This window comes from Capsicum annuum, chromosome 3 (genome assembly GCF_002878395.1).
Source record: "Capsicum annuum cultivar UCD-10X-F1 chromosome 3, UCD10Xv1.1, whole genome shotgun sequence".
Taxonomy (NCBI): domain Eukaryota; kingdom Viridiplantae; phylum Streptophyta; class Magnoliopsida; order Solanales; family Solanaceae; genus Capsicum; species Capsicum annuum.
Window position 1 is genome coordinate 266,261,760 of NC_061113.1, and position 27,137 is coordinate 266,288,896.

Below are 27,137 nucleotides of genomic sequence, written 5' to 3' on the forward strand. Positions count from 1 at the left end.
TATTCAGGTCCACAGACACTCTTCATGAAACTTAACAAGCCTATACCTTCTTCATCATACAGTTGAATCGTCAAGGGCCCAATTAGCTCTAACAGCCCAATCCAAATTAGATTTCAAAAGGGCCCAATTAGCCCTAACAGCCCACTTAAGGATGATTATTTTTCAGTTATATAGAGTCAAAAAAACGATGAGTGAACGTTATGTCTAATGTTATACATTTTTGACCACCGATATGAATTTTAGGCAGCTCATCGACCATCGACAAAAAGAGTGACCAAATTCACATCACTTGGAAATGCTTAAAGTTGACAGCTTTAGCTAATTGATGGGACAGTGTTTTGTTATATTTGTACCATCTTCAATTTGTGTGTATTTGTTTCTTTAAAAACTAATCTTATAGAGAACTCGATCAGGTCAACAACTTTGTGAACCTTATGGACAAAATTACGTGGCCAAATCCACTAAGAATGTTTCATTTCTTTCACCTAGAGTTAACCAATTCCTGATGCATTATTGCCTTTGGCTTGATTACAGTAATTTTTATAAAAAAACAAACAAATGTCGCTATATTTGTTAGAGTGGATAAAAGTCACCCATTGGCTGGAGAATGGACTAGTTATTTGCTTATATGGACTTGAGTAATCCTCACATCTTGAGCTAGCTTTTGAGATTGAAGTAGGTTCAAGATTCATTCGTGACAATACTTTTATTTATCTCCAAAAACAATCCAGGTGAAACTGGTTTAACCTCTCCATTAATTCCCATTGGCCCACTTCAATATTTAGTAATAGGAGAAATAACAAATTCAACTAATATTATTTCTTTCAAGTATTAGTTGTATATATTTGTAATTCACTAACTCGAATAATTCACATCACATTGATGGACCTTTCCATGAAGATGACTAACTTCTAGATATATTTTGTATTTTAATGAACAGTATTCAATCTTATAGGGCTTTTCAGATATATTTTGTATTTTAATAAACAGTATTCAATCTTATAGGGTTGTTTAGTATATATGGAATAAGGATAATAATCTCAGGATATGATTTGAGATTATCTTTATCACATGTTTGGTTTAAAATTGGGTATTAGCTAATTATAGGAAAATTTTTATACTAAAAATGGTGGAATTAGCTATTATTTATATAGAAGATGGGATAGTTAATCTCATAGTATAACAACCTAATATTACATTGTATATATTTTGTAATATACTAAAACTATGTCCAATATTCATAACAGAAGACTGGTATTGATATAATATGAGGTCATACACGAAATATATTTTTCCCGTTTATTAACATTTCAGGGATCTAACAAAATCAACTTCAATTTTTATTTGTCTGAAAAGGTAATCAATTTTTTCCTTTTCCTCTACTTTTCTTCATAAAAAAAAGAATGGAAAAAAAAAAAAGGCTTGCAAGGATTTTGGAATTTGCATTCACAAAGAATCTCATTCCTTTTTTAGTTTATTTTTTAATCTATTTATCCTGTGGAGATAGATGATTCTCTGTTACTTATTATAATCTCAAAGCATGTGGTTTGGTTAGGTCGATATCAATGCATTATTAGCAATCAATTAGAAGGAAACGACATTATATTAAGTAGAAAATGATTGTGCTAATTAGATGGAGAAGAGGGCACGTTGCATGGATGTTGCTTTGCATTATATTAAGGGGAACCAACATAATTCACATGGGTGGCCAATAGGTCAATGGTGTCTCTAAAAGCCCAATTAGAGATATTAGTTTCTTTTTTTAATTTCTCCATCGAGATTAGTAATGCATGGATTATTTTAAGTGTTTGATTCATTGTGTTAAAGTTAGATATACCATATATTGGGTTTGGATTAAAATTCTACAAATATCATTTTTACAAATATGCCTTAGATCTTTTTATGGAATTATTATTTCATTTGATCTACTGACAAATGGTCCATTGTTTGCAGCAAGGGGCTGTATCAAAGTATTTCTTGTTCCCATAGCTTCAACTGGCCCTCCAAATCTCCTAAGAGTAGATAGTTTTGGCCTAACATGATTTATGGAGATTAAAATAACTTCGGATAGTAATAAAAAGTTACTCATCCAGGGTATTTCGGTGGCCTAAAGCGAAAATTGAAGGGAGACCTTAAATTTTTAAGAAAAAGTAAATATATATTTTCTTATAAAGTCTATATTTTAGATATTTTGAGATGCAAAGTTACTAATATTTTTTTATAGTCGATTTCTTCTAATAATTTTTTTCGTTAATATAACTAATGCATTTAATTTTTCTTGTTACAAAGTACTTTAATATTTAAATACATCAAACTTCTAATAATTCTTTACTTTTATATAAGAAGTTTATTTTTTCTATCAATAATAGTTACTCATTATTTTTTTTTTATAAAGAAACTATAATCTATTATTGTGAAAAATGAGTCCCCTTAAATTTTGGGGTCTAAGGCGATTGCCTTTTACTAAGTAGAGCGGGCCCTGTACTCATCTTGCGGAGTTCGTGACTAATATAAAATTTACTCATCTTGTTCGTGATAACATCTTTCTGTTCTTTGGGAGGAAGACAAGTTATCACAAGTAGGCCATTTAATTTATCAAGTTATAAAAGAACAGAAAAGCTATCAATTAGCTGGATAAAAGGGAAAAGGGATTGAAGGGTAATTTGATCATTTAATTTTCTTATCCATGTATTATTTGATCCGGTATAAGTAATCCCTAGGTTTCCTCCATATAAGATAATACAACCTATGGTGTATTAGTTATCCATTGAGTTGTACAACCAAATAATGTACTAGGTTGGATTAAATTTTAATACATGGAGTATTTTAATTAATACTTCCTACCAAACTTGTCCTAACTAATCTAGATTCAAATAAATATTCGAACTAATTTCTTCAGGATGAAAAAATTAAGTTCATCAGAATTAAAAGTCAGCTACACCCTCTTCTAGCTTGAGACTCAATTAAACCGATGGGCAAAGACTCCTATATATATTTGCAAAACTAGTATCTTTTCATCTTTTCTTTTTAACTCTTAATCTCGAATTCGCGTCTTGAAAATGTAAAATTGCTAGTAAGAAATATTTCTTTGTAACTGACCTTATATTCTAAGCATAAAGATTTAAAATGCGCAAAGAAATATACGATAATTGTCCAACAAAACCTCCTATTCTGACACTGTTTGATCAAACCAGCTCCTTTTCCTAAGCAAAAAAGTGTAATTATATATTTCCTTGGGTGGATTAGTTTAATTATTTAATTAAAACTAGTACATATTATCTATATTTTAATTTGCTTATGTGGTTGCCAGTCATAATTCTATCATGGGAAGCTAGAATCATCACTTTAACACGCACTAGAAAGAGTTGTCGTTGAAGGAATAAATTGCACTTCTTTAAATAGTTATTTTTCCTTTTTCTATCTTTTTTTGTTGCTTTATAATTTTTTTGGAGAATATTTTGGGTAGTATGTGAATTTGTTAAATGGGTATGGTGGAGAATTTAGGTAGATCCCCATGTATAATTAGCATCAACTAGAAAAATATGACTTATCAATATTTAAGATTGGAAAAAAAAAAAAAATGAATGCATGAGCATATATATCCTTTTGTTGATCGTGGGACTCTACTTGTGTATTTTAATCTGCTTTGTACTTTAATTTAGATTAATTAATGGTTGCCAATACTAATAAATAATAATTCTATCGTGCAAAGATAGAATCATCACTTTAGTAACACAATGAACGGTTGGCGTTTAAGTAATATGTTGGACTAATTAAGGATATTCCATAATCCATGCTTAATTATAATGCTCATTAATAGTCTATTTGGCTAAGCATTTAAAATATCGAAAAATATTTCTTTTCCTTTTAAAAGAAGTGCTTAATTTAGATAGTTGAAGTATTTCGTTAAATACAGGGAAAAAAATAATTTTCAATAGTAGCAGATATTGTTTTTAGATGCAAATAAAATTAATTTTTTGTTCTTTAACACTTTTAAAGCCTTGGCCACGCATAAGTTGACGTATTAGTGTTGACAAAATTACCTTTAAAATCATTCTCTTCTTTATTTTTTTGGTAGAACTTTTAAAATCATTTAATCGAATACAAACTATTACTCTAAAAAAAATACAGTTTTGAAAAATATTTTTAATAAAAAATATAATTTTAAATAAACAGATTTAAAAAATTTGATCAAACCAACGGTAAAATCTTAGTGAGTGAAGAGGCAATGCACATGGATATATGTACTAACAAAGGAACACTTTAAAACAAGTGATGCTTGAAATGTAGGGAAGACTGGATTCTCCAATTAAGAAAATTACAAGTTGACTAATTGACCAGAAAAAACTATGTACATCAACAATAAATATTCAGTGTCCTGTTTTTGGCCTCTTAATTGACTAATAGCCCAGAAGAATATAATCATTCTAAAAATCAGATTAACTTCAGATAAAGGATAGGCAACAATTTCAATTTATCTCTTTTTAAAATAATAATAATAATAATAATAATAATAATAATGTGAAGAAAAAGTCACACTTTTTGTAAAGTTGAAGGAAATGAAATGTAACACGGGAAACAACTGTATTTAGGTACAGCTCAGTGAATTAATCACATACAGCTGTGACTAATATTGAACACCTTTCTGGTTGGCTCAAATCATAAAATAGAGTTAAAAGGCAGGCCGTTTTGGCAGCGGCGCTGGTTGCTTTTACGCCCAACAAAATACTGTTCCCTCCATTTCAGAATCAGTTAATTATTGAGTTATTTATTAGTGTTTCAAAATAAGTAAATTGTTGAATTTTTTTTCAAATTTATCCTTATGATTCGACAACCAATTAATTTTTAAAAAGGTATGACAAAGTCAGTTTTTTCTTCTTTGGGGTAAAAATGAAAGTTATGTTAAATTTATGTCTTTAATACTTTTTCCTTAATTTGTGTGTCAAAATCCAACAATTCATTTAGAAGTACTTTTTTCTAAAAAAAATCAACTCGGACAAGCAACAACGATATATTCAATGTAATCTCACAAAATAGGATTCGAGGATGCAGACCGTACGCAGTCTGTACCCCTACCTAAGAGGTGAGATAGAAAGATTGTCTCCAATAGATCCTTGACGCACAACAAAAAAAAACAATCTTAAGAAAATCATAACAATTATAAAATTAAATCAAACATGAATAGTATCCACTAAAATATGGATATTCAGATAATCAATACTCGTTTGTCTCTGCTTTGATTTGTAGCTTGTGATATTCAGATTATCAAATACTCATTTGTCTCTTTAAAAAGAGCAGTCCGGTGCAATAAAATTATTGCTATGCGTGGTGTCCGGAGAAGGGTCCACCACAAGAGTGTATCGTATGCAGTTTTACCTTGCATTTCTACTAGAGACTATTTCCAAGGCTTGAACCCATGATTTCCTGATCACATGACAACAATTTTTACCAGTTACTCCAAGGCTCCCCTTCACTCATTTGTCTCTTTGTTTTTTTTTTTTTTTTTTGGATTTTTAGCTTGTGTTTTCAGTTGATTAACTTTAATGTCACGAATGCCGTTAAACTCATATTTTATCCGTGTTGGTTATAGATCCATGAAATATTTTGTTTTTCTTAACTTATTTTGATCAGTCCATATTTGATGCGATTTGTCCATTTGCTAATATTAATTGCTTTATCGGCAAGGCAATAATGTGGGTGCGCCACTTGGACGTTGCAGTTGGGAATAACGGAATAAGGATATTCTGCGTTTCATTTCTTGCCGCTGCTGATGCCTTTTGTTTGTTACATTTCCACACAAATCCAACTGACTATACATTTCTTTCAAAAAGCTAATTAGGAATTTTAGTTTCTTAGATCTAATTTCACTAATTTTTATGATTGAACTGATTATGTTTTAAAAATTTATGATCGCACAATTTAATATTTAATATGTATCTCTTTTTTTGGCATACATATGTAACTGCTCATTATATTACTTGATTTAGTTAAACTCATAACTATCTAATCCATGATGTCTGTATTATGATTTTTCTTGTGGAGAAAAGAAACAAATTGATCGAATAAATTCTGCTTATCATTAGTAATGATAAACTTTAAATATTAATATAAATAAAGTAGTAAACTTCTTTTATACCTAGAATATTAAACTCTTATATATATATATATATATGACTAAAACTCAATATTTGAGTAGATAAATTATTAAATTCACTTATCAGGGTGGTTGAGTTGGTGCAACAGGTGGTATCTCATAAGAAGGTTAGAAATCAATTGAGTTGGTGCAACAGGTGGTATCTCATAAGAAAGTCAGAAATCAATTTCTTCTATCAACACTATCTCAATTGAGTTTGTCGAATCAAATTCGCCTAGTGTATTTTACGTCCCGTGGATGGAGTTGTGAACTATCACACAAATTTCCCTAAGAATTTCAATAAATAAATATTAAACTCCTCAACAATTAAACAACTAAATACTTCACAAAAATCATAGCAAGAACAATTGCAACTATCCAACAATGTGTTCCCTACTTGTATAATAAAACCATGATTGGTTCTGAGCTATTTTAACTGAGCTGATGAATACTTGTTGAACATTCAAAACAGTTCAACATTAGGTGTTTTTGGGAGGACAAAATTGCCATTTTAGGTTTAGTATATTTGTCCTAAAGCTTAGGACTTAAGCTAGTAAACAGTGGGGACAACGAAGACCATTATATTCCACAATTATACACCTTAAAACAAGAAACATCTCTATTTTCTCCTAAATAATCGACAATTTCCTTTTTTACCACTAATAAAATACTCCTAATCAATCGACAAATCCTTTTACCACTTATAAACTTTAAAAATAAAACCTTCATCTCTAATTCCTTCCTCCTCATTCCTCAATAGCCATCTATGGTCTACGTGATAATTATAGTTAAGCAAAACTTTTGTTAAAAATATTTAAAATTTAATATTTGACTTATAGCATATAGGATGAGTTGTAGCTTTGCCCTGATTCATGTATCTTTCTACGAGAAATTTAACGTCGTCTATTATTTTGACTAGCAAGAAATTTAACGTAATTTTGACTAGCAACTTCACAAGCATAAGCAAAACTATTATTTCAATAAGAAAACCGTAAATACTCTTATGCATTAGGTGATTACACTAAATCCGTGTAAATTTACTATGCTTAAGTAATTTAATATAGTGATAATACCAATAATTATTCATGATTGGACGTTAAAAACTAATTTTTTTATTTTTTTTTAGCTGGATCCTTCTGTCTGTCCCGATTTTTACTCCCATTATTTCACGACCCACTATCTTCGTATTCGATTAGCGCATGTTATGCCCTCAACATTTTCCCCACTTCCCATTTTTACCGTTATCAGACCCGCTTATTACTGACAGTAAAAAAAAAAAGGAAAATCCAACGTGGCACCAAAAGATTCTCCATCAGCGCACACACAGCTGCTATGTACTATACAAACTCTTATTCTTATTTCTCTCCCATAAATATAGTTCTCTTGTATGTGTATATATCTATTTAACACCATTAATCTTCATATTTAAATTTTATTCTTTTTACTATCCATGTCCATTTAGATTCTTGATAAGTAGGAATTTTCTAATAGACTCAACATCCAAGTCTACATCCATAAAGGTTTCTTTTTCCCCTTTATCAAAACAAAGCAGCAGCTTCTTTTCTTTACCTTTTCACCTCAAACTTCCAAGTTTGTTATTCTATTCTTATCGTGAATTTTGTTGCATTTTTTCCATCTTGTATAAATTGGTAATCCCTTTCATTTTTGGTATTCGAAGAAATTCAACATGTTAGATGCATGGCTGAAAAGCAAATTTTACGCCAAAAGGTAGTAACAATAATTATGCATTTTTTTTTATTTTTTTTTTTTGCTGTTAATTTTGTTTTGGGTATAGCAAGTCGACAATACGGCACACGAAGATACGAATCGAGATGGTGAAAAGGAAGAGGAATGCAATGTTGAAGTATTTGAAGAATGATATAGGGGACCTTCTTAAAACTGGATTGGATGTAAACGCCTATAGCAGGGTAAATTTTCTTTAGTTTCTGGGAATCTTGAAATATGAAGTATCTTGTTATAAGAAATTTTCCCAAATATGCCTTTTGTGATTTTTTCATGGATATGTTATATGAGCAAGGATCCAGAAATGCTGCACTAGTGACATACCATTTTCTCTTTCATTTTCTTTCCATGTAAATGGATTTTTTCTAGGTATTTAAAATTTGGCATCCCCGTGGTTGAGTATCATGAGCTCTCACGTTCAAATTTCACCATAGACAAAAAAACACTAGGTGATACCTGATGCTGGTGGGAGTTGACGGGTATTCTGTGAAATATTAGTTGAGGGGTGAGTAAGTTTGTGGGACACCAAGGTCATCAAATATTTTGAAGATGAGTGGGGTGCGGAGAGGGTTGGATGTACGATAACCTTACCCCTATCTTTATAAGTTAGAGAGATTGTTTCCGGTGTAATACCCTCAGTGTCCAGAAATTACTGCATTTTTGTGTTTAACTTGATTTCAAACGTTAATGCTTGGAGTCACTTGGGATGTATAAATTGAAATCAGGACCTTCTCCGGGGCTTTATGTGATTGCTAATATGGAGTTTGGAAGGAAAATTAGTTGCATAGAATAATTCTGTTAACTCGAAGTTAGCAGAGCTAAATTTATTCAAATTTATTTCATGTAAAGGCGAGTCTAGAAATTGAAGCGGCCAGTAATTGCTGAATTAATCTCTCTGTGAGTAATCTCGATTGTTTTCAACAGGCTGAAGGCTTTCTGGTTGAGCTGAATCTCTCTAATTGCTATGATTTGTTGGAGCAGTATTGCGACCACATCACAAATAATCTCTCTGTGATGTATAAACAGAGGTATGTTTTTTCAAATAATTATTTCGTGCTTTTTTCTGCATGTGGTGGTGTCATGTCCTTGCGAGATATAAATTGTTAGAAGATTTTGTGTACTCAAATTCACGTTGGTTGCTGTTCATCATCTGGGCAGTTTGTTTAGTCGATATGTGTGTTTTCGTTAGTTGGCTTGTCAAATATGCTTAGTTAGGTTCATTGGATACAGTTTGGTGCGTGTCAGATCCCCAAAATTTCATGCATTTTTGGATGATCTGAGCAATATAGCATTCTACTATTATTTAAAGATGTTATGATTGTATAGTCTGAGCTGAATACAATGCAAATGAATATTCCTCAATTTCTGGGTAATTTTGGCTTATAGGGAATGCCCTGAGGAGTGCAGAGAAGCCGTGGCATCTTTGATCTTTGCAGCAGCAAGATTTGCGGATGTGCCAGAATTACGCGAAATAAGAAGTTTATTTACTGAGAGATATGGAAATTTCCTGGAATGTTACGTCAGTAAAGAGGTAGTCACTCATGTTCTCCCCATCAGATAACATTTGTCTATAAAATTTACAAAAGGAACTTCACTTTTTCTATCTTGATCTGGAAAATAAACGCGTGATCTTCTTGACAGTTTCTCCAGCACTTAAAGTCAGAGCCACCGACAAAGGAGATGAAGCTTCAGTTGATGAAAGATATAACATCAGAATCTGGTATAGAATGGAATTCAAAGGCTCTGGAGCAGAAGCTATTCAATCCACTAATGCCAGAACAAGTAAGTCTTCACTAGAACCTCATAATACTCTCTTTTTTTTTGCATCTAAGCCAACTTGAAATTTGAATTGCCAAAGAAAGTTTGGTTTATAAAGAATAAGTTGTCTGATTCTTTTGCAGGACTGGAGTCGGAATGATCAGAAGCACAATCTGCGCGGTAAGATGGAAGAATCACCTTGGAGGAAAGATTCTGAAGTTGCTAAGTTTAATCGTGAGAACGCGAGGCAACCTACCACGGATAAATTGGAGTGTAATTCATACTGTGGCAGAAAGGTAGTCCCTGATGATGAACATGGTTCACCAATGAAAGGTACGGAGAGAAGTTACAGAAGGAGAAGAGATAGCGTTAGCAGAAAATCTCACGATTCTCCTCCAGTCAAAGATAGTGAAGATAGCACAGACATCGAAAGGCAAAAAAATAAACCAGAAATTGAGATAGTTCCTGAAGGAGAATCTGATGACAAGAAGCCATTCGGTTATAGGTCAAGTCTCCCTCCTTATGTCAAATCAAGAGCGAGCTTAACAAGAAACACTTCAGATACCGCCTCTCCTACTAGTAGTTCCACGGAAGAAGAAAAAGCCAAGAACAAACCAATGTCAGCCAGAACTAGGCGTGCCACAAAAATCACAATCAGTGATGATAAGGAACCTCCAGATGAAGAGGAAAAACTGATGGACAGGATATTGATGTACTTAAGCAGGAAAAATTTCCAAAGCTCGGTTAACACACCTAAAGAAGCTGCAGTTGACAGTTCCAGTCAAGTGTCAAGGCGTAGAAGTATGGGGAACAGGGCGCTATCCCTTCCAGCAGATCGGGAACAAACAAGTCCAAGGGGGCTAAACAGAGGGCATGTTCGCGCAAATTCATTTCAACCTGATATGTTGGGCCCAAATAAACATGTCCATCCTAAGCTACCAGACTACGATGACTTTGTGGCTCGACTAGCGTCTCTCAGAGAACAATCAAGACAATAGATAATTAATTAGATGAACTCATATTCCCTTTATATTACATCTCGTAGTTCATTTGTGGTCTTCGTTTACATGTTCGGCTTGTTGTCTGTAAGCAGTATTAAAATAGCCCATCTCATGCTATTGTAAATAAACTAGCTAAATAAAGTTTTATGTATACTGTCCTTTTATAGCATTCTTAGATTATTTACGCCCCATTAATTCAAGTATCCCACAATTGAAGCACAAGGCAGCAGCAAGGCTATATCCAGTAAGAACCAACTATAGAATAAAAAAGCTGTAGTAAGAACATTTGCAGCAAAGAAAAAATACACATAGAAGGAATCAAGCATATGGCAACAACCAATTTTCCTCAACGCACCTCATATGTACAAGACTCTTATATATGTCTAATTTGTCATTCCATAGATTTAAAGTAGAATTGCTTTTATTGTGGCTAGAGTTGCCTTGAACCGTTCAAAATCTCTTTGTTCTAATATAAATATAAATGAAATTTGGAGATCTCTTCAAAATTGAAAGGGGGGTTACGTTTACAATTAGGTAAATTAAAATAAGCAGGAGTGAAATCATCGAACGGCAAAATAAAATTAAAATTACGGAAAAGAGCCTAAAATGTCCTTCAACTATATAAAATAATGTAAAAATGTCTTCCGTCATCCTATTGGGCATAAAATACCCTTTCTATCTACTTGTTGTACCTAAAATGCCCTTCTCACCTATTTATTGGATCTAAAATGTCTTATAGAGCCTGTTTTGCTCTTTTACTTAGACAAATTATATGAAAAAGTCATTCATAAAACTTAAAAGTAAAAATGCATCATTTCCACCCCATACTATACAATAAAAATTTAAGCCACATCTAAATTATATAAGTGACCTATTACACACCCTAACTATATAAAAATGATATTATTACCTCCCTAGGACCCCATTCTAAGGCGCGTGTGTTACACTTATTTTAGGCGCGTCCAACCTATTAAATAGCAAAAGTAAACGACTAAAAACATTAAGGAAAAAGGCATCGTTTCCATCCCAAACTATAGTCGAAAAGTCGAATCCACATCTAAACTGTATAAGTGACCTATTACACATCTTAACTGTAAAAAGTGATACTTTTTACTGACGTGGTGCTGATGTGGCAGCGCGTGTAAAACACTACACCACATGCAAGTGGTGGTAGCCTGACAGGGTGTAAATAGTTTCACTTTTTTATAGTTTAGGTGTGTAGTAGGTCACTAGTATAGTTTAGGTGTGACTTTGACTTTTTGGGTATAGTTTGGGGTAGAAACGATGTTTTTTCCCTAAAACTTAATTACATAAATAATAATACTTTTTCGAAATTAAAAAATAAAAGTTTTTTTCTTCATATATAGCCATTTTAAAAAAAATATATAAAAATTATAATTTTTAATTTAATGCAATAACAAATTATCAATTTACCTTAATTTAAGAGATGTATTTTCAATCTTCAAATTAAGTAGAAAAGATAATCCTTGCTTTCAAATATTTTTCTCTCTTATATTCGAAATTCATATATTTTTAAATAAACTAAGTATTCCATTATTTGCTCATGTATATTTCATTTTATTTTCATGTATATTAATCATCTAGTATTATTCCATTATTGTATACTTTTAATCCTAATATAACGGGGTAACCATAATTTTTTATGAATAAATATTTATGGAATAAAAATCATTATGTTGGAAGTACGGATACGTCATATATTTTTTATTGTATAAATATAATTAATTAATATCAAAGTCAGATTATTATTATATTTCTGATATAATGTTTGCACCATTTGATATAATATCAAATGGTGTTTGATATTATATCAAATGGTGTGTTTGATATTATACAAATGGTGCAAAAATTATATAAAAAATATTATGAATATTTATCTCATAAATTATATAAAAAATATAATCATAATATTACTTTTACATTAATTATATTTATACAATAAAAATATGTAATATATTTGTACTTCCAACAAAATAATTTTTATTCCATAAATATTTATCCATAAAAAATTAGTTATTGTATTAAATTAAAAATTATAATTATCTTTTTTTTTATTTCTTAAAATGGCTATATATGGAGATTTTTTTTTTTTAATATCGAAAAAGTAATATTATGTAATTAAGTTTTATAAATAGTTTTTTCATATAATTTATCTAAGTAAAAGGGCAAAACAAACTCAATAGGTAAATGGGAAAGATATTTTAGACCCAATTGATAGGTGAGAAGGACATTTTAGATTTAATAAGCACATGAAAAGGATATTTTAGATGTAATAAGTAGACGAAAGATATTTTTACATCATTCAACATAGTCGAAGGGCATTTTAGCGTTTTACCGATAAAATTAAAATACTGTTTCCCATCCATTTAAATGCCTGAAAATACATACAACTTTACTTTATTATTGAAAGATGTCAAAAACAGTTGGTGCAACAATTTTGATTGATTGTATGGAGCGCAAAGTCGAAGAGGATGTTCGACAGCCATTGTCGTCGTCGGAGCAAGTGATGAGCGAAGTTCACCTCGGCTGCCCTCCTAACCATTCGGGTCCCCATCTCTCCCATTTTACCATCTCCTTACCACTTCCTCACGGTAATTCCAATTTCCTATTTCTCTTCTTCAATTCGTAGCTGAAAAATGGCTGCTACTCTATTATTTTACTCATCATAATTCCTCAAATCAAACATATACTCACTGAACACTCAACAGTAATCTCAGGATATGTGTTAGATTATCAAGTTAAGTACCAAATGTTCTAAATTTCATGGAGAATTTGAAATTCTTTTCGTGACCTTATTCTCAATGATGTGGATTGAGCGCCATGAGGTTTTAGTTTCAAATCAGACAAAAGCTAGCGGATTTCTTTTCATCCGAGCTATAACCTTGTTGGACAGAGTTACTACCTGGTATCTGTTGCTGGTGGGATTAGTTCGAGGTACCTGCAAGCGTGGCCTAGACACTACGGTTATTAAAAATAAAACTAAATTTGACTTGTGATTTTTTTATAATATCTGATAATTGTAAGAGCATTAAAGATGTCATATGTACTTTGCTAATTGGAGTAACTACAGAACTGTGTGGATTATCTGATCTGACCAATTAGTAATAGGAGAAGAAAGTAACTCGTATGCTGGCCTCTTGTAGGAATTGGAAAGCCGGAAGCACTACTAATTTGCTGTTAGAATGTATGTACATACTCTGAATACTCTGTGTGTAATAAGGATTTTGATTGTACGAGAACTTAATTAATTGTATCTTTTCCAACTTTGTAGAAAATTCCACTTTGAGAGGAAATGCGGATGCAGTTGGGGATATTTCAATTTCTGCATCTACCTCATTTGACTTGGATGAAGATGGTGATCCTATTCTAACACGACGCAAAAGTAAGTCATTTGCACCCCAAAAGGATGGTTTAATCAAGAACTCTCTTTTGCTGGTGTAATTTTTGTCCGCTATATATTGCAAGTGGCATAATGCGCGCATCTTTTTCAGCACCTTCATTTGGTTTTGTACTTTTTAAGTCATTGATTTATTTCATCTTAATGTTTTAGGAAGAACCTCATCTATTAATTAGTTTTTTTCAATATTAATCAATGCTCGTTTATGAGCTTTCATCTCGGTGCATCTCTTTCATCTGCCTTTGTAATGTATCCCGTGGAATTAGTCAAGGTGTGCGCAAGCTGGCTCAAACATCATGGTTATTGAAAAAAAATGGTTAATAATTAAAATGGTGAAGGGTATTACAGTGGAACTGTACAAAAACATGAAAATTTTTATTTAATGTGAACTTAAGCTGATTCAGCCTGCTAGGAAATGATTTCTCGCTTTGATTTCTGTGATCGGTTTGAAAATCATTGAGTTCATGAACACTGGATCTATGTTGAGCATAACAGAAGCATCTGAAGTTCATCTCAAGTGAACAGCCATAAGTTCTTTGTTTTACCCTCTTTATAGGCAAAGTGAACAACACTATCATGAAAAAGTATTCCCTCCATCACATTTGTTTTAACTGCACTTTAATTTAGTCCGTATTGAAAAGAATGGCCTCTTTTCTCAATCTCAAAATGTACAATCTGGATAAGGTTTGATGTGTAATAATGTTACTTTTACAATTTAATTGGGTGTGTCATTACACTGCTTTCATGTATTTGGTGATTACTTTAATATAATAAGCTAACTAATTCCAACAACACATGCTTTCTTCGCTTGATCTCCTAAAGTATTCAACCTACTTCAGCTAATTCAGGTGAAAAAGTTAAGAGAAAGCACAAAGATAACCTAGGTGAGAATTGCATTTCTATTAGTGGTTTTATAATAAAAAGGGGATATTGGTTGGGTTTCCTAAAATAACTTCAGGTGAATGCTTTTAAGAATGATTTGCATCTACTTGGCTTAAAGAATAAGGTGGAGTCACTGGTTTTGCACCCAAGGTTCTCATCACACCCTCCACCTACCATTTCATATCAAATAGCTGCAGACATAATATGCCATTTTCCTTTTACTTGCAGAATCACCTAGCCATCATCTTGTCTTGACCATCCAGCATAATATCACTTCATCGATTCCTAAGGTTGGTCTGCAGGTAATCCAAAATATTACAGAATTCATTGGTCCTTATGTCTTGTCTTGTCCTCATCTTTATCCATATATCTCCTCAATTTGTACAAGGGAGTACAATAATGAAAACTGTGTGCGCACATATTGTATTTTCCATTTAGTGTAAATATGTTTTCTCAATCCCAGTAGTGACTATTGTTCGTTCTCATTTAGCTATCTGAAGTTTTTAGTGCATTATATACTATTCATGTAGCTGTTTTTTTTCCTAACCAGGTTTGGAGAGCAGAACTAGTACTGGCTGATTTTGTGTTGCATGTGATGTCTATGTCATCTGATTTTGATAAAGTTGTTGCATTGGAGCTTGGGGCTGGTACAGGTAAGTTTCATCACCTTTAATTTGTTCTGTTTTGCTTATAGTTCAGCGTTGTTACCTCTACTCATTGCAAACTTCCCCATCCGTAGGGTAGTGATGCTGAGATTGGGTATTTGCCTGATAAAAAGTTACTTAAAACAATAATAAGTGACTTAAAATAGAAAGACAAAATTGTATTATCAATATTGCTTTTCAAAAATTTTAGGAGGAAAAAAAAAGAAAATTAAATTTTCTGGTCATATTTTTATATAAACCTTCTTTTTAAATAAATTTGATGACCAAGAATTATGTTTTCAATTTGAAACCGGAGGATAATCGTCCCAGCCTTCTACCCTTCTCCTCTCTAATACCTGGCTTGATGCAACAACCTGGTTTCGAACATGTGGCATGTGTGTACTATACTTGGCGTAACTAAAGCCTTTGGATTTGGTTTTGGGGGCACTGATTTTCTAAACTTTACAACAATAACAACTACTACTATGCTTCAATCCCCAGTTATTTGAGGTGGGCAATCTGTATCTGACTATCCATTCTGTTTCCGGTGGACCTATTTCATTTCTTAACCTTGTTTATGATTTTAATCAACTGACACCTTATCATTTTTTTAATAAGGTAATAATTTTATTGATATTGAGCAAAAACAAGCTCGCATGCAAGAAATACCTCTTATGTGCGTTCGGCTGCAGGGTCTGGTGTTAAATCTCAGAGCATATCAGGTAGCTCTTATTGCAAACCGTATCAAGATTATAAGCAGTACCTATTGGGTCTGTAAATGTTGGTATCAGTTTGGTGTCTTTTTGGTTTTATTGTCACTGGTATTTGGTGATACCTGCCCTGCTGCCATAAGTACCACTGAATAACTAAAATTGTAGTCTTAAGGTCTTCTTTTGCTTATAACTGAATAATTTGCAGACTGATCTCAAGTATGTAGATTTATTCCAGCATTAGTATCTGCTGTATGACAAGATATTCTTTTAATATTTTTGTCAGGTTTAGTTGGTATTTTGCTTGCCCGTGCTGCTAAAACTGTCTTCATAACAGGTATACAAGATTGAAATGCATAAGTTCTAACTTTCACCTCTTCAATGTGCTCTGATCTCTCATGCATGACATAATGGTTTTTCCCAGTTGCTTTGGTGGATTCATTTTTTTGTCTTCTTACATCTTTTTCAATCGCTTCGGAAGCTTTTTAATTTATGTCTTTTTCAAGTACATTACTTGGATTCTCATGTATAATTTCTTGGACGTTTGTAACCTATTTAAAGTCCTACTCCTACCTTCTTTGGGTGACTTTAGATTTTACTTATTATCATGAGAGAAATATTCCCTGGTATCACCATGGAAAATAAATGAAAGAAAGCTATTCCGCTGCTGGTTGTGAGAAACCACAGTTAGTAACCTGGGAGAACATTTCATGGATTTCTTGTGAAAAGAACCTGAGGAAGGTCAAAGAAAACTTTAGATAATTGCCTCTCATTTATGATTTTAGCACAAGATGAAAGAAAATAATTGTTCTCAGTGGAAGAGGCCCTCTGCTATTCCACTTTTGCAACAAATAGTTAATAAGACTGCACTTAGTCTCTCAGCTGGCATTTCCCTCATATGTGTCGGAGGTTCCACTTTCGCAAATATGTTTTGGTTAGTGAACTTCCGGTATGGCTAAATCCTCTGCTTAGTATTACCAATGCTTCATTTCACTTATTTGAAAGTTTGCAGTAGTCACCATCAATTTTGTGGTTTTCACATTCTTGTCTCTGTGTGGCTGTGTTTATGTCTAATTATCTATTATTAAGTTAAAAAAACAAAACTTGACTTGCTTTTGTCACGTCATTTACTTAAGCCTAACTTGTATGTTGCCGATTGTGGTGATGAAGAACTTGAAAAACTTTGAGAGTGGATCTTAATACTGCTTCCAATGGCTGATTATGACATCATTTTCAGTTGGTAGTTTTGTGAGACTGTACTTGTTCTCCAGCAATTGGCATTTCCCTTGAAATATGTGTTGATGACGGGCGCTCCATGCCTAGAAATGTTATTTGGTTAGTGTAGGTCCTTTACGCTAGGTCATCTGCTTAATGTTATCAGTGCTTCATTTAACATATTTTGGAGTTTAAACCGGTCACCATCAGTTTTATGTTTGTTTTTCCGTGGCTGTTGATATGAACTGTCTATCCTTAAGTTAGAGCACAAGATTGGCATGCTTTTTCCCATTTTCTGCTTAAGCCCCAAGTTGTATGTGTCAGACCATGGCGACGAAGTACTTGAAAACTGTGATAAAAATGTTGATCTTAATGCTGAAATATTCCATGGGAAGGCTTCTGTTCATGTACGTGAACTTGATTGGAAAGATTCATGGCCTCCCCAAGAAACGGATACTTCACCATCTAAAGGAAGGTAATTGATTGGTTTGTACTATAAGAGACAGCTGGAATTGCATCTCAAGAAAGTTCTCTAGCCACTTTTTGCTAACTTTTTTGGGTGGTTCTAGCAATGATAAATATTTGAATATAAGCACTAAAGCAGGTCAGCCATATTTGTCCAGGTACAGCTGGACCCAATCAGAAACTGAAGAACTCAAGAAAGCTTCTTTGCTTCTAGCTGCTGATGTCATTTATAGTGATGATCTGACTGATGCATTCTTCAGCATCTTGAAGAAATTAATGTCAGACAACCCGGAGAAGGTACCGTGAATGAAGCAGTACTCTGCACTTCTTTTTGGGTAACGGTGGTGTCAGATTCAACTTTCACTTACCTCAAGTAATTCATCGTACATTGTATTACAACCCACAAGCACCACCAAATATTATGATTTGTTCTCTACTTCATTTCGCGCTCTTAGATTATAACCAAGATTACACAGATCTTTGGCAGAAAATTGGAATTAAATGAATAGAAAAGCGCATTGATAATGAAAGTTCAATTCGTTGCTTAAAAAGATAATGAAAACCTTCCATGAGGATTGAACTGAGATTCATGAGTAAGCTTGATAGCATGATAGCTAGATTAGGCTATCAGGTCATTATGTGAGATTAAAGAGAGAAGGGCAATCTTTGAGCCCAGTTCATATTTTTCTGATGTTCCATGAATTTTAAAACATTGGATGACGTTGAATACTGGAGTGCAAACAAGAGTACAGTATCCTTACTGCAACTGAGGCAAACTAAATCTTGTGTCTTGCCATTTTCCATTTATATTCTGCATTTTATGTTCTGTTCTTTGTTGTTATTTCCAGCAAGTCACTTGCTTAAAATATTACTGTATTTTTGGCTTTCATATTGGGTCTCCAAAAACCTTTAAACATCATGTTGTTGGCACCTTTAACTTTTAAAGAGTGGAAGATCATAAAAGCATTAGTGGTTGAATGATTGTTGTGTTTGCCTTTACTTCAGGTGCTGTACTTGGCTATGGAAAAGCGTTACAACTTCACGCTTGATGATCTTGATGTTGTTGCAAATGGATATTCCCACTTCCGTAGTTACCTGATCACTGAAAAAGGTCAGCACTCAAAGCTGCAAATAGACGAACAGTTCTTTTCACTTATTATTGGCAATCCGTCACCACTCTATGTTTTATGATACGTTACTATGCAGCAGATGATGCAAGATGTAACCTGCTTGATAGTGCATCCGAGCCCTTCTTTGTTGGAGAGCAGATCGATTTGAGATGCATACCATGTTATGTGAGGGATTACAATAGAGGGAATGACGTCGAACTTTGGAAAATTAAGTTAAAATCATAGAGCACTCTTCTGAATTTTGTAAACGTCTCTTGTTCATAACATTCATCTTCAGTGACTTACGGTTCGTCATTAAGAGTAAAAGTCATACCAAATATGCCTTCTGAGTTCATATGGAGATTTTTGTAAAGCAGATTCGTAGACCTGCAAGTGGCTTGTTCATGTGGCGAAAAGGGAAAAAGCAGCTAGCAAGCAATTTGCAGGTATAAATTAATTAATAAATATATCTGATTTCTGAAGTTGGGGTCTATTGGAAACAACCTCTCTACTTCATCCAAGGTAATGATATGGACTATATACACTTTACCCTCCCCCAGACGCCTCTTTGTGGGAATACACCGGGTATGTTGTTGTTACATGTTTTTTGACTTTTCCAAAGGATTTTATTATAGATTAGATTTAGATGTCCAAAGATGAGTCACATGCAATATTAGAATCTTTGAATGGTGCTGTTTCTAATTGAGAACCAACTTTATACTTTAGCTGTGTAAAAGCTAGCAAAAAGTCTTCCAGTCCTCTCCTTTTCTTTTTGTTGCTGTCGTTATGCACTAGCTAAAGGAAGTTTTCTCCTTTTTCTTCAAATGGAGTGATTCTGGTCAATTTGCATACACCTTGATTATTGCATCAGTTATTATAATAAACAGAACAACTGGATACGATACTGGAGAGTTTCTTCTTTAAATAAGTGCAGTATTATCCATTCCTAGGTAAACTTGTATCGAAAGCTTCTGCTCAACCCCTCCAACACAAAAGAATTAATTAAAGGGAAAGGGGAGGTGAAAGAAGAAAACATGTACTTTAATACATGTTTATGATAAAGCGTTGATCCTATATTTGTTGAACAACTTTAACAACTCGAGCTAAAAATTCATGAAACTTCACTGCCTTTTATAGTGAGTTCTAGGTTCGCGTTTTCCTTACGTAACGCTTAAACAAAACAAAAACAAATTATTTTATGTAAAAGATGAGCCGAAAACATGGAAGGGTACTTGAACAGTTATTAACAGAAATCTGATTTTGTAATCTTTTCCGTAACCTTCTTTCTTTTAATTAAAAGAATATTTAGTGGGGAAAAAAGGTTTTCCTGACAAGAAAACAATTTTATTACCCTACAAATTACCGATACGTCAACATGAAAAGTCGTTTCTGAGGGTTAAGTAACGGTGCCGTTAACAGTTTTGTTAGGAGTGACTATATTTGTTTGTGTAATTCGTTTAAATATGATATTTATTTTAAAATTTAGTACTATATCTTATGGTTAAATTCACGCTCATGTGACATGAAAAGAGTCATTTTATCTAACACCAAATAGACGTAATTGCATCTTTATCTTTTTCTCTTCTTTTTTTTCATTTGATATTTACACGTAATTTATGATAATCATGAATTTCTTTATGATAGATGATGAGAAGGACATCATCTCTTCAAAATACATGTATTATAATATAATATCATACTTAAATGATACTCCATATAACCATTAACAGTTGCTTGATATCCAATGGAAAAAAAAGTCAGTTACTTGATATTTATTGGTGATGAAGATGATAAATATTGTGACATTTTGATATTTTCTTTTGTAGGTTGTTTTCTTTAGAAACAAAAAGCAAAAGAGTATTCTCTCTCCGACTCTCTACATAATTTCCATGCCTGCCAACTCTTTTTCTCCCAAAATTCCACACAATTGTTCATAGTTGATCCGATCTAAATTCTCCCCACAACAACTATAAACTTCTTACTAAAATCTCGCCGATAAACTTTTGCATATTTATGTAGTGTTGATATTGTTAGCGAATAATGGGGTGTACACAATCGAAGATCGAAAATGAAGAAACTGTAACTCGATGCAAAGAGCGAAAACACTTCATGAAAGAAGCTGTATCTGCTCGTAACGCCTTTGCTGCAGCTCACTCTGCTTATACTATGTCTCTTAAGAATACTGGTGCTGCGCTTAGCGATTACGCTCACGGCGAGGTTCAATTTTCGTCTACTGCCGCCGCCGCCGCCGCCGCCGGCGTTAATTCGCCGCTATCCGGTGTTACTCCGCCGTTATCTTCTGCTCCTTTAGATATGCCTCCTCCACCTCCGTTGCCGCCGTTTCCGAATCCGTCTTTCTCGCCTTCTCCTTTACAGCGTGCTGCTACTATGCCTGAAATTGCTATACCCACACCCGACCCTAAACGATCCGAGATGATTATAGAGGAGGAGAATGAAGAGGAGATGGAGAGTGAAAGTATGCATGGGTTAAGGCATCGGAGTAGTAAGAGTAGTGGCGGAGGAGGTGGTGGTGGTGGAATGGGGGGTAGAGGTGGGGTATCGAATCGACAGGGAATTGAGAATGAAGAATTGTCTACGCCTCCTTCTCCACCACCTCGGCCGCCGCCGCAGAATAATCGAACGCCGCCACCTCCACCACCACCAGATAGTAAAGGGATGTCGTCATGGGATTTTTTCTTTCCTTCAATGGAAAATGTACCAGGGCCAACGTTAGCTGAGGTGGATGAGAGTAGGATCGAAAGAGAGGAACTTGAGAGGAAGATGATGGAGGAAAGGGCAAAGAGAGCCGAGAACGATGCCCGCGCAGATGAAACTGAAAGAGTGAGGAAAAATGAGATGCCAAAGGAGGCGGAGGTGCTGGAAACGGTAGAGAAGCCTCCGTCACAGCCACCTCCTCCGCCTCAGGCTGCTACCAAGGTTATGAAAAGAGCAAAAAATGTTGTTCCGGGAGAGAGTAAAAAGAAAGCTGGTCAATTTAACCTTCTTCAGATATTATCTGAGCTGGATGATTGTTTCCTTAAGGCATCCGAAAGTGCTCACGAGGTATCTAAGATGCTTGAAGCGAATCGATTGCATTATCACTCAAATTTTGCTGATAATAGAGGTACATTCAGGATATCTCATAGAAATGTTCAGTTTAATTAGTGGTTTCTTTTTATGCAGGATTATTATCATTGTTATTCAAATGTTCCTTAAGTTGCAAGCCTTGATCAAATTATGGCTAATTGATGGGCTATATTTTAATGTGATTTTAAACGCAAACTTTGTGGTTTTACTTTCTGGTCAATGTTGCAATGGTTGTCAACACTCAACTGGTTATGTTGTTTGAATCTCTGTGGTGTTTGCTTCTTAGGACACATTGATCATTCTGCAAGGGTCATGCGCGTCATAACATGGAATAGGTCCTTTAGAGGTTTGCAAAATGCCGATGATGGATTGGATGACTTTGATTCAGAAGAACATGAAACTCATGCAACAGTGTTAGACAAAATGCTTGCATGGGAGAAAAAACTGTATGATGAAGTGAAGGTGTGTTTATTTACAATGAGTTCTTGTAGTTCTCTTATCTTTTCTGTTGCATTATATTTGTAATATCTGTTAGCTGCAGTTCTCATTCGTCAGCATTTTCCCCTACAAGTGTTTTGCATTTCAATTTTGATATTCTATTTAGCCATGTAAACCTCCTTTTGCTGAATGTTGTTTCCAAATTAGTTGGAAGGCTGACTTTTCCACTTCTGTTGCAGCAAGCTTGTAGTTTATTTGTCTTCTTTTGCTATTACGGATTTTTGGTTTTAGATTCCTTCTTTTTAGTTGGAATTTAAAGATTATTTGATCTTAAGATAATCAAAGCTTAACTTACAGTTCAGACTAGAGTTATTTTGATATAAGTAACCTGAATCTTCATGAAGAAATCCGTGCTTCTAATACAACACTGATCTAATGCACCCAAGGGTGTGGCCTAGTGGTTCAATGAAGTTGGATTGAGCACCATGAGGGTCTTAGGTTCAATTTCCTACAGAGACAAATACTAGGTGATTTCTTCCCATCTGTTCTAGCCTTGACAAACAGGTGCTAGTGGGAGGTGGCAGGTTTCCCGTGGAATTAGTCAAGGTGCGCGCAAGCTGGCCCGAACACCACGATTATCAAAAAAAAAAAGAAGATTGAATTCCAACTGCAGGGTATCCTACTTTAGATATATCTAGACACTAATCTCAAGTGTGCTACTCCTTTGACCAGTCAAAACTTAATTGGCTGTGCAAGTCAATTGTTGAAGAAGAAGGGTTGAGTTCTGCTACCAAACTTTTCAAAGAAAAAGGACCAGGTTTTCATCAAGAAGATGATGGAACCATCAGAGGAGTTTGAGAAGAGAGATACAACAACAACAAACCCAGTGTATTCCCACCTAGTGGGGTCTGGGGGGGTAAGATGTACGCAGTCCATACCTCTACCTCTGATGAAGTAGAAAGGCTGTTTCCGAAAGACCCCCGGCTCAAGGCACGAGATACCACACAAACACATAGTAAAGCACAGAAGCAGATTACATAACATACTGGATGAAAAAGCATTGGCTGTGCTCTGAAGAATGATGGGAGAAACTGAAGGAGAGAATACTGACTCTGGGTGGTTGGTTAACCCATAGGGCTGGATGTGATTTTTAATTCTTTGTTTATTGGTTAAGCCATTAAAACCCAATAGTTTGATGTTCATTTTGAGTTCACTCACTTTGATCCATCTACTCCATAATGTCTCGCACAACCGGCCCTAGTTTGGATGGTTGGGAGGTTACAAAATTATGGGCTGGAATAGCAACCACTAGAGTTAACAAAGGCTTCTTTTGTTACCCTTCCCGGCAAGTAGAGTTAACAAAGACTTCTATTTGTTACCCTTCTCTTTCCGGATAAGTTCAAATCTATAATTATTTAGCATATGCAGTGAACAAGTGAAACAATAATCTATTGCTCATTGCTTCTAGTACAGCAATAAGGTGTAGGATAATATGCTCTCTCTCTCGCTCGCTCGCTCTCCAGCAGAAATTTTCTATGTTTGCATCTGTCTTACCAAGTAATCCAACAAATCCAGCAAAAGGTGATGTTTCACTATTATTGCACTTTCTTTTAAATTTTTCTCGGCAAAATGGAAAGACGTTTCAGAAACAGCCTCTCTACTTCTTTAGAGGTAGTGGTATGGACTGCGTACATTCTACCCTTCCCAAACCCCACGATGTGGGAATATACTGGGTTTGTTGTTGTTGTTGTTGTTGTAAAATGGAAAGACGTTGAGCCTTGACCATTGCATTTCTAAAAAATCTTCTCCCTAGGGAGAATTGGGGAAGAGTAAGATATTCAATGCCTCTTGAGTTTCTGAGATGGAATTGTGGTAAACACTCTTGAGTTTCTGGTGTGGTAATGTGGAGATGTAGGAAATGAAGGAAGAAACTCCCAACAGTTGTCATGGTTTCACTGTTGAAAATTTCTTTGTAAGATGCTATTTTCCCGAGAACAAGTTTTGAATCAGGCACTAATCTTTTTGGAGTTTTCGCAAACTTGGCCCTTTACTCTTAGATATTGAATGAGTACGATAGACCCTGAATGATTGTCAAAGATTGTAAAGCCCATTCGTCTTCTCCTTTAACTCAGTCTTCTCAACAGATTGTCGTCTTCTGAAATAGTCTCTTCTCAACAAATTATCTTTATCAACAATCAATTCCGAATTCTAGAATCTGAATCATATTTGGTTTCTGACCAGTACCTTAGTAGAAGCCCCTTCGGATTAGGATAATGTTCTTTGGTGCGGTTTGTGTGCTTATGTTAGCAACTCGGTCATCAAGGATGTATTCCCTTATTTGTCATGATCTCATTTCTGGTTTGGAACTCTTCTTTTGGTGCATTAAAGGCGTTTTAAAATCTTAAGTGAATAAGTATGCCAAGTTTCATGCCAGGAGTCTGTCCCTTATTATTAGTAATTTGGCTTTTCGAAAGTTTAGTGAATTCAAGTTTACTTATGGCATATAAAATTATATTATGAAGTTGTCAAAGGAAATTATATAATGCTCTTTGGGTTTGAACTCTGCTATCTGATATGCATGTTTCTCATGGATTTCTGATGCTCCCTCCACAGGCAGGAGAACAAATGAAACTTGAATATCAGAGAAAGGTTGCTTCATTGAATAAGCTCAAGAAACGTGGTACAAATACAGACGCGTTGGAGAGAGTGAAAGCTACAGTAAGTCATCTACACACAAGATACATTGTCGACATGCAGTCGATGGATTCTACTGTTTCAGAGATAAATCGGTTACGCGATGAACAACTTTATCCAAAATTGGTTGCTCTGGTTGATGGGTAAGTCTTTTAGATGTGTGCATAGGCGTAGCCATATTGCAATCTGTTTTCTAGATGGAAATTGACAGCTGTTTCCTAAACCAAATATTTCTTCCATTGATCTTTCTCTAATTTTTTTAAAAAGGCTCTTTTGTCTGAGTTGATTAGGCCTGACTGGCTAGTTCTCTGAGTCAAGGTCTATATCCCTTCCCATGTCGGTATGTCCCCAAACATTTGTAATTTGTGCCGATAAAAGTGAGACGGTTGTTGCAGCTGTTCTTTTTAAATGTTTGTTCATTTCTCTACCTTGGCCACTCAAAATTGCCAACTCATAGATATTAATCCCTAGGTTTTGTCCTGAAATTTTTTGTTATCAATTGCAGAATGGCTATAATGTGGGAGACCATGAAAGGATATCATGTAAGTCAAGCTAAGATTGTGCAAGCGCTGAGGTCTTTGGATATATCTCAGTCCCCTAAAGAAACAACTGAGCACCATCATGAACGAACTTTGCAGTTGTATGTTGTAGTCCAAGAGTGGCATTCACAGTTTGACAAATTGGTTGTCTACCAAAAACACTATATTAAAGCTCTTAACAATTGGTTAAAGCTAAATCTCATCCCTATTGACACAAATCTGAAAGAAAAGGTTTCGTCGCCACAACGACCCCAAAATCCTCCAATTTTGTCACTTATACATGCCTGGTATGATCATCTCGAGAAGCTGCCTGATGAGTTGGCTAGAACTGCTATTTATAACTTTTCAGCTGTCATAAATACGATCTTTGAATACCAAAAGGAGGAGATGAAGCTGAAGGATCGGTGTGAGGATACTCGGAGAGAGCTTAACAAGAAGACTAGGCAATACGAGGATTGGTATCACAAGCACATGCAGCGTAGAACTACCTCAGATGATATGGATCCAGAATCGGCGCAGGAAGATAATCTTGTGGTTGATCGGCAGCTACAGTTGGAGGCGCTGCGGAAGAGGCTGGAGGACGAGGAGGACTCATACCAGAGGCAATGTCTTCAGGTGAGAGATAAGTCTTTGACAAGTCTGAGAAGCCGCTTGCCCGAGCTTTTCGGGGCAATGTCAGAATTTTCTCTTGCATGTGCGGATATGTACAGGGACTTGAGATCTATCGCAAAGAATCGTAATAGAAATGGCAATGCATGATTGATGATACTGTATACAAGTTGTAGCCATGTATCCTTTTGCATTACCCTTTGTGGAACAGCTGGGGGAAGGTGTAATTTATTTCATTACTTGTACTTTTCTTGTATATGGATCAAAGAAGAATTTGTCAAGAAGCCAGCAAGTTCAGAATTGTGTCCTTCCGTAGACACTGCTGTGCCAATTCAAGTCTGACGTGAACTTGAAAGAGCAACGGAGAAACTTCACCCACACAGTTTCTCGTCTATAAATGATGAGTACTTGTTATTGGTCATCTCAAGGATGTGCAAAGTCATAGAAATTAGAGGTCCAAAATAAATGCTTTAAGATTTTGAATAGCTAATGTATCGTTACATAGATTTCTAATTTAGGTTGCAGGCTGATTTAATCAATGGATTATTCGCTTCAAAGGCACTGTTATTATCTTGTTTGGAAAGTAGCAAAAAATTACTCCCTCTAGTTCATGAGCCCACTTGTCAATGTTTTATTTTTTTTACTTATCCACGTTTCTATTGACACAGGAGAATTTTTATTTATCCACTTTT

General features: G+C 34.5%; 3 protein-coding genes across 11 annotated transcripts; all 3 read left to right on the top strand.

Annotated features, from left to right (window-relative positions):
* The first annotated feature begins 7,514 nt into the window (after positions 1-7,514).
* Positions 7,515-10,804, top strand: LOC107861872. Its single transcript, XM_016707252.2, has 6 exons — positions 7,515-7,861; positions 7,929-8,061; positions 8,801-8,904; positions 9,263-9,407; positions 9,518-9,658; positions 9,778-10,804. The coding sequence occupies exons 1-6, from the start codon at positions 7,821-7,823 to the stop codon at positions 10,630-10,632; spliced, it is 1,419 nt and encodes a 472-aa protein (XP_016562738.1). The 5' UTR covers positions 7,515-7,820; the 3' UTR covers positions 10,633-10,804.
* Positions 10,805-12,960: 2,156 nt separating this feature from the next.
* Positions 12,961-19,416, top strand: LOC107861870 (methyltransferase-like protein 22). Of its 9 annotated transcripts, none has more exons than XM_016707248.2 (10): positions 12,961-13,247; positions 13,928-14,038; positions 15,164-15,237; positions 15,486-15,588; positions 16,272-16,301; positions 16,576-16,626; positions 17,829-17,979; positions 18,128-18,266; positions 18,975-19,080; positions 19,176-19,416. In XM_016707248.2, exons 1-10 carry the CDS (start codon positions 13,067-13,069, stop codon positions 19,322-19,324), a joined length of 1,095 nt encoding a protein of 364 aa, XP_016562734.1. In that variant the 5' UTR covers positions 12,961-13,066; the 3' UTR covers positions 19,325-19,416. The 9 variants fall into 9 exon arrangements, with proteins under 9 accessions (XP_016562734.1, XP_047266060.1, XP_016562737.1 ...); XM_047410104.1 differs by having other exon boundaries at positions 13,033-13,247; positions 18,134-18,266; XM_047410105.1 differs by having other exon boundaries at positions 13,037-13,247; positions 15,164-15,225.
* Positions 19,356-27,019, top strand: LOC107861869 (protein ALTERED PHOSPHATE STARVATION RESPONSE 1). Its single transcript, XM_016707247.2, has 5 exons — positions 19,356-19,524; positions 20,905-22,202; positions 22,452-22,627; positions 25,217-25,440; positions 25,803-27,019. The coding sequence occupies exons 2-5, from the start codon at positions 21,119-21,121 to the stop codon at positions 26,593-26,595; spliced, it is 2,277 nt and encodes a 758-aa protein (XP_016562733.1). The 5' UTR covers positions 19,356-19,524; positions 20,905-21,118; the 3' UTR covers positions 26,596-27,019.
* The last annotated feature ends 118 nt before the right edge of the window (positions 27,020-27,137 follow it).

What these genes read in the sequence shown, in the direction of transcription:
- LOC107861870 (XM_016707248.2), top strand. Translation starts at nt 13,067, where the DNA reads ATGTCAAAAACAGTTGGTGCAACAATTTTGATTGATTGTATGGAGCGC. An exon ending in GGAGCTTGGGGCTGGTACAG is followed by an intron (nt 15,589 to 16,271) that starts GTAAGTTTCATC and finishes GTTCGGCTGCAG; the next exon opens with GGTCTGGTGTTAAATCTCAG. An exon ending in TTACCTGATCACTGAAAAAG is followed by an intron (nt 19,081 to 19,175) that starts GTCAGCACTCAA and finishes GTTACTATGCAG; the next exon opens with CAGATGATGCAAGATGTAAC.
- LOC107861869 (XM_016707247.2), top strand. Translation starts at nt 21,119, where the DNA reads ATGGGGTGTACACAATCGAAGATCGAAAATGAAGAAACTGTAACTCGA. An exon ending in AAATTTTGCTGATAATAGAG is followed by an intron (nt 22,203 to 22,451) that starts GTACATTCAGGA and finishes TTTGCTTCTTAG; the next exon opens with GACACATTGATCATTCTGCA. An exon ending in AACTGTATGATGAAGTGAAG is followed by an intron (nt 22,628 to 25,216) that starts GTGTGTTTATTT and finishes CTCCCTCCACAG; the next exon opens with GCAGGAGAACAAATGAAACT.
- LOC107861872 (XM_016707252.2), top strand. Translation starts at nt 7,821, where the DNA reads ATGTTAGATGCATGGCTGAAAAGCAAATTTTACGCCAAAAG. An exon ending in ATGTAAACGCCTATAGCAGG is followed by an intron (nt 8,062 to 8,800) that starts GTAAATTTTCTT and finishes TGTTTTCAACAG; the next exon opens with GCTGAAGGCTTTCTGGTTGA. An exon ending in AATGTTACGTCAGTAAAGAG is followed by an intron (nt 9,408 to 9,517) that starts GTAGTCACTCAT and finishes TCTTCTTGACAG; the next exon opens with TTTCTCCAGCACTTAAAGTC.